The sequence below is a fragment of the Pseudopodoces humilis genome, chromosome 15 (assembly GCF_049639895.1).
Source record: "Pseudopodoces humilis isolate 2021_Gansu_Grassland_sample_001 chromosome 15, ASM4963989v1, whole genome shotgun sequence".
NCBI classification, from domain to species: Eukaryota; Metazoa; Chordata; class Aves; order Passeriformes; family Paridae; genus Pseudopodoces; species Pseudopodoces humilis.
In genome coordinates this window covers 6,258,921-6,273,265 of record NC_142214.1, presented here as the reverse complement: position 1 = coordinate 6,273,265, position 14,345 = coordinate 6,258,921, and the positions used below count along the sequence as shown (strand labels likewise).

General features: G+C 46.3%; 1 protein-coding gene across 1 annotated transcript; it reads left to right on the top strand.

Annotated features, from left to right (window-relative positions):
* The first annotated feature begins 4,583 nt into the window (after positions 1–4,583).
* Positions 4,584–9,590, top strand: LOC102102200 (G protein-coupled receptor 83-like). Its single transcript, XM_005526151.2, has 4 exons — positions 4,584–4,961; positions 6,601–6,726; positions 8,321–8,454; positions 8,966–9,590. The coding sequence occupies exons 1-4, from the start codon at positions 4,584–4,586 to the stop codon at positions 9,588–9,590; spliced, it is 1,263 nt and encodes a 420-aa protein (XP_005526208.1).
* The last annotated feature ends 4,755 nt before the right edge of the window (positions 9,591–14,345 follow it).

Sequence of the window (14,345 nt, the reverse complement as noted above, 5' to 3'; positions counted from 1 at the left end):
TTTTTTGGTAATTTTGTGAAACTTCAAAGTAATTTTTAGTCTACTCCATCCTTTCAGAGGCGTACCCTTCAAACAAAGGAAAAAGGGCTTGACAGAGGCTTCCAGAGCAACTCGCCTCCCTTTGCCAATGTCACCTGGCTCTGGAAAAACCCATCTGGCTTTTTCTCCTGGTATTGAAACCTCTAGAAAGTGAAAAACTCCCGATATTGCTGGAACCTGGCAGTGCTCATTCCATCTCCTGAGGGACATGAGTGAGTTGCCATGCCAACTCCCTGTATGTCCTGTCTCCTCCGTATCTGCTGAGCCTCCTTTGCCAAGAGCAAATCTTCTGGATTAGTGCATGTCAAATTCCATGTCCTGAGCCATTAGAGACTCCCTTGGCCTTAATTTACAGCCATTTGGCAGTCATAGGGAATAACCTGAAATTTTAGACCATAACTTTGTCCTTTCAGCTGAGAACAACATGCCTCTACCCTCTTCAAGTGCTTTGCTGTGTGTGCCACAGCTGGTCCCTGCTGTGTCTCTGGCACATGGGATTATAAATAATTGCAGGTACAGTAGAGAAGTCACGGTAAACTTGTCAGGTACATTGTATCGAGCTTCATAAAGGCAATGGCCTGGAGCTGACTCTTCCTCAGGCTCTGGGGAGTTCTTCCTCACCAGGTGAGGGACAATCAGCTCACCCAGGCTGCTCTCTAGGAGAGGATGTGGTCCATTACAACACAGCAGCTGGATCCAAGGCCAGGCAGCTCCTCCCCAATGTTCCAGTTCACTGTGAAGAATTTAGATGTCAGGCTTCACTGCAGAAAGGCTGCTCTAGCGTATTTGAAGTAGTAATTTCCAGCTCCTAAGTCAAGCATCAGCACCCTGGTATCCCACACATGTCCTGCATTGTTTGTTCCTTCCGTCTGTCTGAAGCATGAGAATCCAATTACACTGCCTCCAAGAAAGCTCTAAGAATAAAAGCTCAAATACTCTTTCAAGGGGATGTAATTGAGTAACTGGCAGAGACAATTTGTGCCCAGCACTTTCCTTCCAAATTTTTCCCCACAAAGAGGGATTTTTCTCAGGGAAAAAACAAAAGCCATTGAGACTGGTAAATTTACCATATTGAGAGTGGTAAATGTTATGATTTTGCCTAAAATTCTGCCCTCAGGAAGTGAAAATGTGAAAAAGCTTTGTAAAAGCTGAATTATAGCTGCAGTGGCTCTCATATATCAAGAGGGAGCATGCAGTGAATGATGTGAGTGGGATGGTGGAACACAGAGGTGACCCTTGTGTTGCTGTGGGCTGAGAGGATTTTTCCCTCCCCAGGAGCCAGACCTTGGCTCACTTGCACAGAAAGGCATCGTGCATAGTGTGGTTCTGAATGGTTAGCACCTGTCTGAATTACAGAACTGCTTTATTTAATGTATTACTGGGGTATTCACTCTGTTATTACCGAATGTGGTTTATTTATTAAATCTAATGATCAAGTCCATGAAATATCCTGCAAAATGCCTGTGCCTGTTCATCCCATGTTTTCTGAGTCACAAAAGCAGGACTAGTCATTGCAAATGAAGAGGAGTACAGTGTCCTAAGTGCACTAAAGCAAATATGAAAGAAGTCAGAGCTGAGATTCATGATTTATGAGTATTGTCCAGACTCACTTCTAACATACATTTTGAGTGAAATAAAATCTCAGGGGCTGGTATATAGTTATTCTTGTTTCTGTTATTTAACAAACTTGTATTTAACATAGAAAAGGATAAACTATGAAATTCTCTAGGGCGGAGAAATCTTGCAAGAAGCTGCATGGTGCAACAGACACATTGAATTCAATTTTCCTTGTTTGGACTTGACAATTTCAGCTGTCAAATTTTCTCCCTTTGGATGAGGCTCAGGCACTCAAACTTCCTGACTGCTTCCAACTGCTTTCAGGTCTGAATGGCAGAGCAGAGACACTTTATTTTTCAGTCCAGAAATCTCATTATTGCACCAGCAGGCCTTGGTTTAGGCTTTGCCAGGATCCATGTGCTCCCTGCTTCGTGTGGCACAGCTCCCAGCTGGTAGGAGAGGGGATTCTCTCAGAGGCTGGACGCTTTCTTGGTGAGTGCTCGGGACATCAACTCTGTACAGACCCAAAGCAGAGTAGCACTTTGTCTCCAGTAGCTCTCACCTCCTTTGCTGATTATGTGGGAAGCCTGCACTCAGCATCAGGAATGGAGCTTGGGGAAGGATGGATGGAGAAGACCAAGAAGCCAAAAAATGCACAGTTGGAGCATGATGGGAATATCTGCATTAGGAAAAGTTTTAACACAGTGGTCTCGAGTTTGCAGGATTTCTTGTCTGCCCTCTTGTGAAGTCTTTACATACCTCATAAATATGAAATATAACAATCTGCAGGGACCTGTGGGGACAATTTTATTCAGTTTTTGAGCTCAATACTCCAGTCATGACAGTATTTTCTGTACACCTTTGTGGGAGCAGACAGGGCCAAGTATTTGAATGCATGTACCCACTGAGCTTATAGTAACAGCCTGGGGAGAAAATCTCCATTGCTATTATGATCTGCCTCATCATTAAATTCTGTCCAGTAATGGAGATGAATCATGTCTTTAGAGCTCATTTCCTTAATATTAGCTCAAATTCAGTTGCAAGTGCAAGCAGCCTCGACCCTGAATGCTTTTACATGCTGTACAATGAGCGTGACTGCTGAATTCTCTCACTTCTCTCTGTCAGGAAGGAAAAAGTCCCTGAAGTAAAGGAAAAGATTCCATGAACCCACCAAGCTCAGGGACTTGTTCCCAGCAGCCCCCTTGGCCTCCATGAGCAGAGGTGATGAACCATGGCAATGACCTGTGAAAATGCTTGAAATGTGATGTTTTAACATTCCCAAGGATCTGAATTTTTATAGTATAGCTCTGATTTCTCTGGCCCTCATCAGCATTGTTCTGTTGATGGGATTATGTTAGATCACATTAGATCTGTTCAGAAAGTGGATATGAATCTCAACTGACATTTCAGCAATCTGACATTTCCTTTCAAAAGAGCACTAACAAGGAAAATGCTAAATAATCTCACAAAAAAGAAAATTTCCAAAAAATTTGTGTCTCAAATAGTGTCAACATGTGAAAGCCAAAAATCTTGTACAGAAACAAAGGGTGGCACAGTTCACCTGGATGAGTTGGCAAAGTACATTTCTGCCTTGCTTTGTCTTTCTGACTGAGAGGAGCCAGCACCAACGCATTATGAATCCCAAAGCCTGCTTCGAGCAGCTCATAATGTTTACAAGTGAATAACTGCAGCAAACCAGCATGTGATTGCTGAAGTGTTTGTACCTGCAATAGAATAAATCTGTTCTGCAGGAATATGGGATGAGAGTCACCCACCTCTGGCGCCCAGGACATCTCACTGCTGTTGGCTTCCTGCATGCCAGTGCTGGTCTGCCCCCTCACCCTCCTGGTGCACTGCAGGGAAATGGCAGGGAACAGGGCAAAGGAGCCCAGGGATGGAGCCCTGTGTGTTCCTGCAGCCTTTGCCAGGCTGCTGCAGAGATGCCATCAGATGCCTGAACACCCCAGGGCTGAGTGCACACCCCAGCCCAGCCAGGATGTGGAGTACAGCCGGCTATCCTGGGTGCCCCCTGTGCATGCTGGGCTGCTGCTCTCATTGTCAGATTGCATTTCACTCTTCACTCTATCCTCTGCACCACATGTGAGCAGGAAGGGGCTGGGACCAAGAACAAGGCCCTCAGATGTTCTCTGCTAAAACTCTGGGATGAAGAGAATGAGAGATGCCACAAAGCAGGGAGGATGTTTCACCCCCATGCAGCTGCTGTGCTGGGTGTCCAGAGAAGAGCAGAGCAGACAGAGATCATAGCACATCACCCTTCATCTGTGTTTTGCTGCTCTCTGGATCTGCACGTCAGGCTGTGCTGTTGCCGACGTGTGGGTTGTGATACACCTCAGGAAAACTGGGAAGAGATCTGCCATTGGCTCCTTCCTGTGCAGTGTGTCATCTGGCAGCTGTGTATATCACAGGGAACACAGGGACCACTCTGCTGCTGAGCAAAGCTGCTTCACTGAGTAGCCAGAGATACTTGGAGGGGGAAAAGCAAAGTGAAAGGCAGAAAGGCAGCCCTTGCTTTTTTGTTTCTGCCAAGCTCCGAAAACTCTTGGGAAACAGAAACCTGATGGACTAAGGACTGTGTGGAGAACCAGTCAAGCAGATTTCCAAGGATAAGTTGCAGATCAAAGAAGAACAGTGCCCAAAAAGGAAATATTCACTAAGATTTCTTCCTTGGTGCAGAGAGAAAGTATTTGGGGATCTCTGATATTTCAGCCTCTGAATCAACTTCTCTGTGGGGGACATATGGGACTTAACAAGGACAGCCGACAGGGATCCTCTGAGGTGAAGCTGACGTGTCCCCAGCACAGGCAGAAGGACCCATTTATCAACTCTTTTCTCTAGTTTGCAGCCATGGGGCAGATTTTTAAAATGCAAATGTGTGTGTTCCCTCCTGCAACCACTGTCTTTAGCAACTGAGCTGGCAGAAGGCGCTGATGAGCTTGTGGCTGGACCAGGGCTCCGCTGCCCCAGCCATGAGACAGCACACCTGGTTCCCCTTGCAGTACATGCCCAAGCCCTTCTGGAGAGCGGAGAACCACAACGCGACCAACTTCTTCTCTGCACTGTACGGCTTCCCTAACCAGTCCTTCTTCCACAGTGACTTGAACCTGGAGGACCTGGGGGACTTTGATAGCGGAGCCAAGTATGAGGGTGAGTCCCAGAGCCGGACAGTGAAGGCGCTGCTGATTGTCGCCTACTCTGTGATCATCTGCATCTCTCTCTTCGGCAACATCCTGGTGTGCCACGTGGTCATCAAGAACAAGAGGATGCACTCTGCCACCAACCTCTTCATTGTAAATCTGGCCATTGCTGACGTGATGATCACCACCCTGAACACCCCCTTCACACTGGTGAGCCGTGTCCTGCCGTGCCTGCTGGTGTCTGTGTGTGCTGTCAGCTGTGTGCACTAGGATGGAATGGGCTGGGGTCAGGCTGGTATCCAGAGTTAACTTTTTCCCCCCTTCCCCTTTTGCCTTCTGCAGAGGGTGCAGTCATGGCCCCTATCTCAAACACCCCCTGAGCAAGCGGAGCTGGGGGCTCATGCCCTCACCTCGCAGCCCATTGCAGCGTTCACTCTGCTGCAGCTTTCCATCTCTCTGGGCAAGGTGCAGACCTGGGACCCCTTTCTGCCTGTAGATGGGGAAGGAAGTGGGGACAAGTTTGACACGAGATAATACAGCTAAGGGCTGGTTTCCTATGGAAACAACATGAACCAGGTCAGTCCCTGTGCAACATCTCAGGGAAGTGCTCAGGCTGCACTGAACAGTGTCAGTGGCATGTCCCTCCCTCGGCCACTACAGACGGTGCTTCCTGGGACTAAAAGTCCTTTCTCATTTTCAGTGACTAAAATATATATGTTATACAAAAGAACATTAACTGTATGAGGTGGGAAAAATTAAAGATCAATCTCTTGCCCTACTGTCACAGACTATAAATGCCATATAATCAGGACTCTGCTCCTGGATTTGACCTAGCATTCCTGTTCAAATCCTCCTGCTTCATCCCTGCCCAGAGTGCTCTTCTGCCTTCCAAAAGCAGGTCTTGAATTAGCTATTTGAATTCACCCTTTCCTAAACTGACACTGTTTCTTTGGTGGGATTTCCTTGCCTTGCTCTGGTGGGATTTGCATCCATAATTTGTTCAGGGAGAGCCTGGTGCCCTCTTGTGTGTTCACACACCAACAGCCACACACAAGGCATGTGTAATTAAATTTCTATCTGCTCTCTCAGGAACAAGTTTTACACCAGCTCCAGAGATCCAACACACTGCTCCAGTTCAGTGAAAGTCAGCACTGCAAGAGTCGCCCCTACAGGGAAATTAATTAGATTAATTGAAAACAGATTAGCTAGTCTTGACTAATTTTCTGTGGACAGATGCTTTGTAGTAAATATACTTTACTTCAAATTAGCTTCATCTGCAGAAAAATGAGTGACATTAATTTGTACTTAATATTACACAGTCAGGAATAATAAGTGAATGAGGCAATTTGGCACATTCTTCTCTGCAGAGAACCCATCATCAGTTACACCTCTCTGGGAACAGGTGACGGATTCCACAGAATTTTGGAATTCTGTGGAATTCCAAAGTTTGGAGACAATGCAGCTTTCAGCATCCACATGTCCAAAGAAATAATGTTTTCTGGGAGGCACCTGGTGTCCCCTGCAGAGCCACGTTGAGGAGCAGAGCTAAGATTTCTTTATGTATTCCAGAAGGGCCATGGTAAATGTACAAATGTACACAACATACACAGAACACTGCTCAAGCCATTGGTTTGCACAGTGCAGTAAATCTCACCTCAGTTTGTGACCTCTCTTGGTCTGAGAAACAGTGACCTCCACAGTCACTGTTTCTCAAGGAAAAACTGAGGATAAAGCACCTCCAAAGCCTCAGAAAGCTGTATTAAAGCATTTGTTCCATACTGTGCACCTTTTGCCAATTTGCTTCTCTTCAGGTACTGCTCCTCTTAATCTGATGTTGTTTGTTCTTCAGGTGAGGTTTGTGAGCAGCACCTGGGTTTTTGGAAAGCTGATGTGTCACATCAGCCGGTTTGTTCAGTACTGCTCTGTCCACGTGTCTGTGCTGACCCTTGCTGCCATTGCACTGGACCGGCACCAGGTATGTTGAAGACACCACCCCTATGTTTGCTAGAAAGTAATGTGCTAAATACATAGTTTTTTCCTCCTCAAATTCCAGTACCTGGAACCTGCACTGTCTAGAGACTCAGGGAACAGAGGGGAGAACTCCAGCTTTCATGGCAGTGACAAAACACACATGTTTTTTAGTGAGGGTGATGAAATACTGTAACAGGCTGTCCAGAGAGGATGTGGTTAGTGGGAGTCTCTGTCCTTGGAGATACTGAAATCCTCAGGAGATCAGTGCCAGACAGCCTGTCCAACCCTGGTCTGCCTGGGCCATTGGGCTCGTGGGCTCCCTGCCCTCCTCAGCCCTGTCTCAGAGCACAGCTCTGCCAGTAGGGTGAGGATTAGTGCTGAATTCAAACATCAGCCAGCCCACACATTCTCTCCACAATTTATGAGAGTCTGTTTGTTCTGACATTTGCCCCCGTCCTTGCCTAGGGCTGGAAACAGTAAGAACTATGTTAACTCTTCCAGTTCAAGGTAAGAAATTCTCTCCTTCTCCTCCAGCCCTGATACTTACCAACTAGGAAAACCTTTCAGGTCAAGCAATGAGTACAGACTGAAGGGTTTCTTTGAGAGAGTTTATAATTTGTTCTTTAGCTGATGAGTGCTGAGTGGCCAGATCCAGCAAAGTGAGCTCTCAGGCAGACTGAATTTCTTCCAGTGCTGGAGTCACTGAAACAGTTGCTACGGAAAAGCAACTTCACATGATAAATGTGGCTGGATGAAATTGAGAACAAGAACTGGCTCCATCTGGTGTCAGAGAATCACAGGGGCTGCCGGAGCATAGATCAGCCACTTCTGTTCTTTTTACCACAAAGGGTTTTACAGTCTGCCCACTTCATGTGCAATATTACAGCTCCTGAAATCAAAGCACTTTGACAGTGATGCGTTTTAATCAGTAGATTCTGGGTTGATTGCAAAGCACGGCTAGATATCAAGAAGTGTTTGTTTAATTAAGGCCAAACAATGCATGCCTTTAAATTGAGTAGAGTGGGTTCCTCAGAGCTGGAATGAACTAGTATGGCCCCAGGAGACAAAGACAAGTGAAGGTCTGTCCCAGACAAAAGAGAAACCAGCACTTGCTTCTAAAAATATTGCTAATACTGAGAAGTACCACGGCAGACAGATACTCCGGGGGAGTTAACTTGATTAAGTAGATATTTACAATGGGACTAGAAAAAACATGCATAAAATACCAAAGACTTCATCAGCCAAGTGATCATCTGGATGAGACAATAGGTCTATTTTTAATTATTGTTTAATTGCCTAGGGTAATCCTCCACAGTGTGTATAGCTCAACAGAGATCTCACCACTGTGGTCTCTGAAGTCTTGCTGATGTGTCACACAGAGTGTGTTTCTCTGCTCAGGCTCTAGGCCAGCAGAAACACCCAATATGTGCACAAACCCGTGCATTTCCCAGCCCTTGTGCTCCCTGAAGTCCTGTAAAGCAAGTCTTTGCCTTTTAACACTGAAGACATGTGGAGCTGATGCTGCATGTCACATGCAACATGGGGCTCAAAGAGTGACCGAGACACTGTAAGTCCTCAGGAGTCGTTGTTCTCTGCAGGTGATCATGCACCCTCTCAAGCCACGCATGTCCATGGTGAAAGGAGGGATTTGCATCATCATCATCTGGGTTATGGCCAGCTGCTTCTCGCTGCCTCACGCCATTTATCAGACTCTGACAAGGTTTTATATTGGGTAAGACATTTACATATTTTTTGTTGTATGACATTTGCAAAGCCCCAGAGAAGCCAAGGCCACACCCTTCCATCCATGTTGTTAGAGCAGAAAGGGTGGTGAAACAGAGAAATTTTTGTTCCATTCACATAGGTGCTGTGTCTGTCACACAGGGACAATGCCAATCAATGGAATTGCTTCCAGGCTGGTTCATTAGTTGTTTTGGGCTCAGAGGTTCAACCATATCATTTGGGGCAGGCAGAGGGGAGAGGGACTCTTCGTCAGCAGAGGACACAGATGTCAGTATGGATGATTTCTTTATTTTCCTGGGGATGTGTTTGAGAAAACCTTCATTGGAGCCAAAGGTCAAACCTAGAGTAAGATTTTCCATTCAAAGTGGCACCTGCCCGTGACACCAAATGAGTTCTGCTACCTGTACCTGTACTGAAACTTTTCTGAATGTCTGAGGTGTTTGTCCTCAGTTGTGTGCAGCTGGCAGTGGAATTGAGAGCTCTTTCTCTTTGATCTTCAGAAACAGAACCATCCGAATGGTCTGCCTCCCCAGCTTCCCTCCTCCTGCTGATCTTTTCTGGAAGTATTTGGACCTGACTACATTTGTTCTCTTGTATGTTCTGCCCTTGCTTGTGATCTCCATCACATACACCATAGTGGCCAAAAAGCTCTGGCTGAGGAACGCCATTGGGGACCTCACCATGGAGCAATACTATGCCCATCAGCGGAAGAAGAAGATGACGCTGAAGATGCTGATGGTGGTGGTGGTTGTGTTTGCCGTCTGCTGGTTTCCCCTGAACTGCTATGTGGTGCTGATCTCCTGCAGGGCCATCCACAGCAGCAACGCTCTGTACTTCGCTTTCCACTGGTTTGCCATGAGCAGCACCTGCTACAACCCCTTCATCTACTGCTGGCTGAACGAGAGCTTCCGCGCGGAGCTCCGGTCCCTGCTGTGCGTGTGCCAGCGCAGGAGCACGGCTCAGGGCCACGCTCTGCAGCCCATCTCCCCACTGTTCCAGCATGCCAAGGCTGAGAACTGCCCGTGCAGAAGAAGCAGCACATGCCAGAAGGCACAGACACCCTCCCAGAGGAACTCTGCAAGGACAGACATATCCAGCGTGCAGCCAATTGTGGCAGAAAGCTGAAGCCTTCATCTGACAGATGGGAAGCATCACATAGGGATTGCAAAACCATGGGGAAAACGGGTTTGGAAAAGCCTCTGGAGACCATCAAGTCAACCTTCTGCCCACAGCATGAAAACTTCTGCCTTTGACTGGGTCATTCAGGACCTTGTTCTCTCAGGTATCAAAATTCTCTATGGATGAATTGCCCACTTGTGGGCTCCAGAATGAGGGGTTTTAAGTGATTTTTTTCATTGGAACAGTCAGCAAAAATGAAAAGAATTATTTAACAGCACATGAAGCCTTTCATCTTCTAAGCACACATGGGGAAGCTACACTGGTTATACACACACCAGCTGCCCACTGTGGCTTGATGTAAAGCTGTTAGGGCTTTAACTTTGTGAAGTGAGATTTCTTTGGCATAAAATCTAAATTATTGTCACTTTCGATAATATTATTTTTTACCAGTCCTCAAGAACTGTGTTCTTTGTGGCTTCCCTGCCAGCCTGGCAGTCCTTCCCCACTGGGTCAGCCTGTCTCCCTGTCCTGTAGTTGTCCTGTGGGCAGCAGCAACCTTTCAACAACTATGGAACTGGGGGTTCTGCCTTTGTCTGAGATGGAACCAGCATTGTGTTGGTTCCATCACAATGGAACAAACCAGTCATGCAGGTTTTCAACCCAAAAGGCAGGAGATGGAAGAAGTTTAACCTGTAACATGTAAACAGTCATGTATTCCCTGCTCAGTTAAACTGAACACCTGACAATGTGCCACAGTGTTTGCCTCAAGCACAGATCCTTGTGTTCCAGCTACATCTCTGGTGGCAGGGTGCACCAGCAGCGCTGCTCCTGGTCCAAACGGTGCCTCTGGAATTCAAGAGATAGCTGGACTCCTGGGATGTGTGTGCCTGGCAGCTGGCACCAGCAGCTGCTGCTCTGGGGGCTCACAGCAGAGGCAGCCACCACATTTCAGAGCTGGGTTTGGGTCACCAGTGAGAGATACCCAGTGCGAGCACATGGCCAACTTCAGCCTATGGCTATGAAAATCCACCAAAGTTTTGTTTTCCTCTTTCTCAGAAGGATAACCAGTTTCTTTATGCCCATTCTGAACCAGCTCAGCCTTTGTGATGGTAAAGGGTTGAGCTTCAAAAGACAGTGAAAAGGAACTTAGCTTCAGTCTTCCTGTGCAAAATACTCTAAATTACACCTCTATAGCTGAGCATTTCCACCCAGACTGGCAGCCTGTCACAGCTGCAGACCTGTGTGAAAGGCTGCTTAAATCTGGAAATCAAGATGCTTTGATGAGTACAAAAATATGTGACCTGAGAATGTACTTGTACTTCAAAAAGAAACTGTGAGGGGGAAGAAAGAGTAAGAGCAACACTAATCTTGCTTTTTCCTAAGTTATTGTGGGAAGAAGGAGGACAACAGCATTTGGGGCATGGACAGGGGCAGGGGCCTGGCATGTCTTGGGACACTGCAAATCCCAGTGGCATTGACAGTACCAAGGCTTCAGGTCTGTGCTCCCATTTGAGGCACAGTGATCTCTTTTCCTTCACATCTGCAGGAAATACTCTGCAGAGGATATGCTATGGGGAGGAAATGGAATTAGAAACATCTCTTCAGAGAGCAAATACTCAAGGCTCAGGTATCAACTCTGACCAGGTGAGCCTTCAATTTGGTTCCACTGGAGTGGAGTCCTCCCTGGAGCTGGCACCACAGAGGCAGTACCAAAACCTTTAATTCTGTGTTACAAGTAAATTACAGCATAAACCAGACATTACTCCTAAGCTGGCTGTTTTACTGTCCGGAAAACTGGGAATCCATGACACTGAAAATGGCATTTCCCTACTATTACTGTCTGGAGGTTTCTATAAACAAGATGTCTCTTCTTAAAAAAACAAACCAATCACAAATGCAAACAAACATTGTTACTGTAACTTAATAAAACTTATTCTCATTCAAATGCTCTTCTCTTTACATTGAAAAAATCAATGAGATTAAATAACACCATTTGCATGTATTTCCCAACTCACTCCCAGAGAACTGTCAAACTCCTTACTCTGGGCTAAATGAATCAGTCTGTTTTTGCTCAGCATCCTTCAGCCTCGTGTGAATGGACGGATGGTGCAGACCAAGGTCAAACCCACAGGCTGCCCGTCTGACCATGGCAGCAGGCAGACATCCCTCACCTGGCAACCTCTCTCCAAGGGACAGTTTGCTCCCAGATGAAAAGCTGACATTGTTTCCTCATAGCACATCCCATGCTGATCCTTGTGCAGCAGCGCTTTCCTCAGTAGGGGCCTGCAGTCTGGCAATGTTGACCTGCCTTAACAAACATTGTTTCTTTGAGGTGATTGTTTTTGTAAAAGTCTGGCAAACTTCCTCCTGATTACACACAACCTCTCACTGGATGCTCTTGCTTTAATATGCTCTCTGTTAAAATATCCGTGTGGTTGTAATTTAGTAAGATTTGATCCACCAATGTTCTTTGGGGGCTAACAGTCAAATAAAATACTGGTTCAGTACCCTCTCTCTCCTCTGGGTTTTGTGTAACTTTGGAGTTATGAAAAGGAGATGATATTCCCTCTTACAAGAGGATTAGCAAGAAAGCATAGACTGCTTCATGACCAAAGCTTTTGTCTCCATGTGCTTTGACTTCTTTCAGCATGAAAAGCCCTTTGCACAAAGAAGTGCTGTGGTTACCCAGGTGGGGAGTCAGCCATGGATGTGCCCTGACTGCAAATGCTGTTTCATTGTCATGTGCTTCCCTGCAGCTTGTGCAGTCAATGGCTGGTCCCAGCAGCACTGTTTGCCTGGCACCTTGGTCCAGGCAGGAGCATGGGATACTTAGAGGTCTCTTTGAATTTAATTGTTATTCTCCAATAAACGCTTCCATGAAGGAAAGCACAGCCTGATCAATTCCTTGTGCGTTTCTCCTGGTGCTCCTGCTGGGATGAGCAGCCATGCCCTAGCTCCCTTCCTCTTGCTGGGGAACTTGTGCTGTCCCTCACCTGACTGCAAACAAACAGGGCAGGAACTGTGCACAGCAAGTTTGCTACAGCTCTGCCACACGAGAAAAGTGGTCATCAAAGTCAGATTTGTTTGGGAGGGGCTGTTCAGTAACAACATGTACACTACGACTGTGCCAGACCCAGGCTCATTGGGCAATGCTGCAAGTAGGGCAGCAAGGGCACAGGCAACTTCACCAAAGATGTTACATCAATTTCCAGCTACACATCTACTGAAAACTAGCAATATGCCAAATATAGAGCTACATTAAAATTACCCTTTAGCATTCAAAGTGTTAAAATCAGGTGCCTTTACCAAAAGAGAATATTTTATTGCCCTCTCTGAAGAGCTGTTTCTTATCTCTCCTTTTGAAGAAACTTTCCAAGCAGAATAATGAACCTGCAGCTGTGAATCATTTAACCAGCCCTGATGAGCGTAGTGCAGTTCCACAGAGAGCTCACAGTTTTTTTGAGTCACTTCTGAGTGATTAAAATGGAAGCTGTTAACTGGGCTCACTTCAACATTGCCCAAAGCACTGTAGTACCCTCCAAATCCAGACCAAATGGCTTTAATTTGAAAAATGGGGAGATGTAGGAATAGGAATGTGTGAGTCAGAGGAATGGGAAAGACATCCCTCCATGGAGGGCTCCTCTTGCTTTGGATTTAACTGTGGTAAGAAGACACCTGAGGGTTTGCTCATAGGGTGCTCTGCTCCCCAACACACAGTGTTGAACACACTAGAGGGGTCACCTGAAGTGATACTCAGTTTGGGATTGTTGCTGTTGTTAAAGAGTCCAGTGCTCATTGGGCAGGAGTTAAGCCTGCCAGTGAAGTAATTATTAGCTAACTGAATAACTATTAAGCTGGTAAAACCAAGTTACTTGGTCTGACACATTACTCTACTGTGGACTTTGGCCATTTTTAAAAATTTTGATCCTTGACTCAGGTACAGGAATTGCTTCTTCTTGATAATTTTTCCATACAAGAGAAGTGTTAACTCACACAGTGCTATTGTTTGCACAGAGACCAGTACCTCATGTAAAGAAGAATGGGCCTGGTTTCCTACACATCAAAATGAGAAGCCACTCTTTTTTCCATAGAAGGACAAAACTCAGCTTTCTCAGCAGAAAATCTTCATCTGTGATATCTGTGCTGACCCTTAAATAACCCTGATTTTGTTTTCATTTTTAATATTCCTCTGTTACTATGCAGACAAGAGTAAATGGGGTTTGTATTGACATTCACCACACAGAGACCTGGTGTGAAGTGTCCCCCCCAGGATGTGTGTGGGCAAGGGGATGGGGGTGAATGACTGCCACGAGGAGATGGGAGAGAGGCTTCAAGCACAGGGGCACTGCAGGAGCAGGATGGAGCCTGGAGGGGACCAAGCTGCTGGCGGATTTTGGGAAGGCTGAGGACCCAGAGGGTGGCACATGACACAGGCTGTGTCCTATCCCATCTCTCACCCACTGTAAATCCAAAGGCCTGGAAGAGCAGAGTGTTTTTCAGCTGGAATGTATCAGACTCAGGTCCTGTCATTGCTGAAGGTCTTGTGATTCTATAAAAGATCTGCATTGCCAACAGGGCTTTATACAGGTACTTTATACACCTGTGCTGGCTCAGCTGTTTCACCTCTGCCTGTCTGTGAAATGCAGGGATTGATGTCTCCAGTGGTTCATTACTCCTGGAGGTTTGCTTTGCTATGTTCCAGAATGTGAGGTGTGGAACCGACTTCTCACAGGAGAAAGTGCCCCCACCCCTGCCCACACA

Excerpts from the sequence above, each read along its gene's own strand:
- LOC102102200 (XM_005526151.2), top strand. The coding sequence starts at position 4,584 with ATGAGACAGCACACCTGGTTCCCCTTGCAGTACATGCCCAAGCCCTTC. Across the intron at positions 4,962-6,600 it reads TGAACACCCCCTTCACACTG|GTGAGGTTTGTGAGCAGCAC; the intron begins GTGAGCCGTGTC and ends TTTGTTCTTCAG. Across the intron at positions 6,727-8,320 it reads TTGCACTGGACCGGCACCAG|GTGATCATGCACCCTCTCAA; the intron begins GTATGTTGAAGA and ends TGTTCTCTGCAG.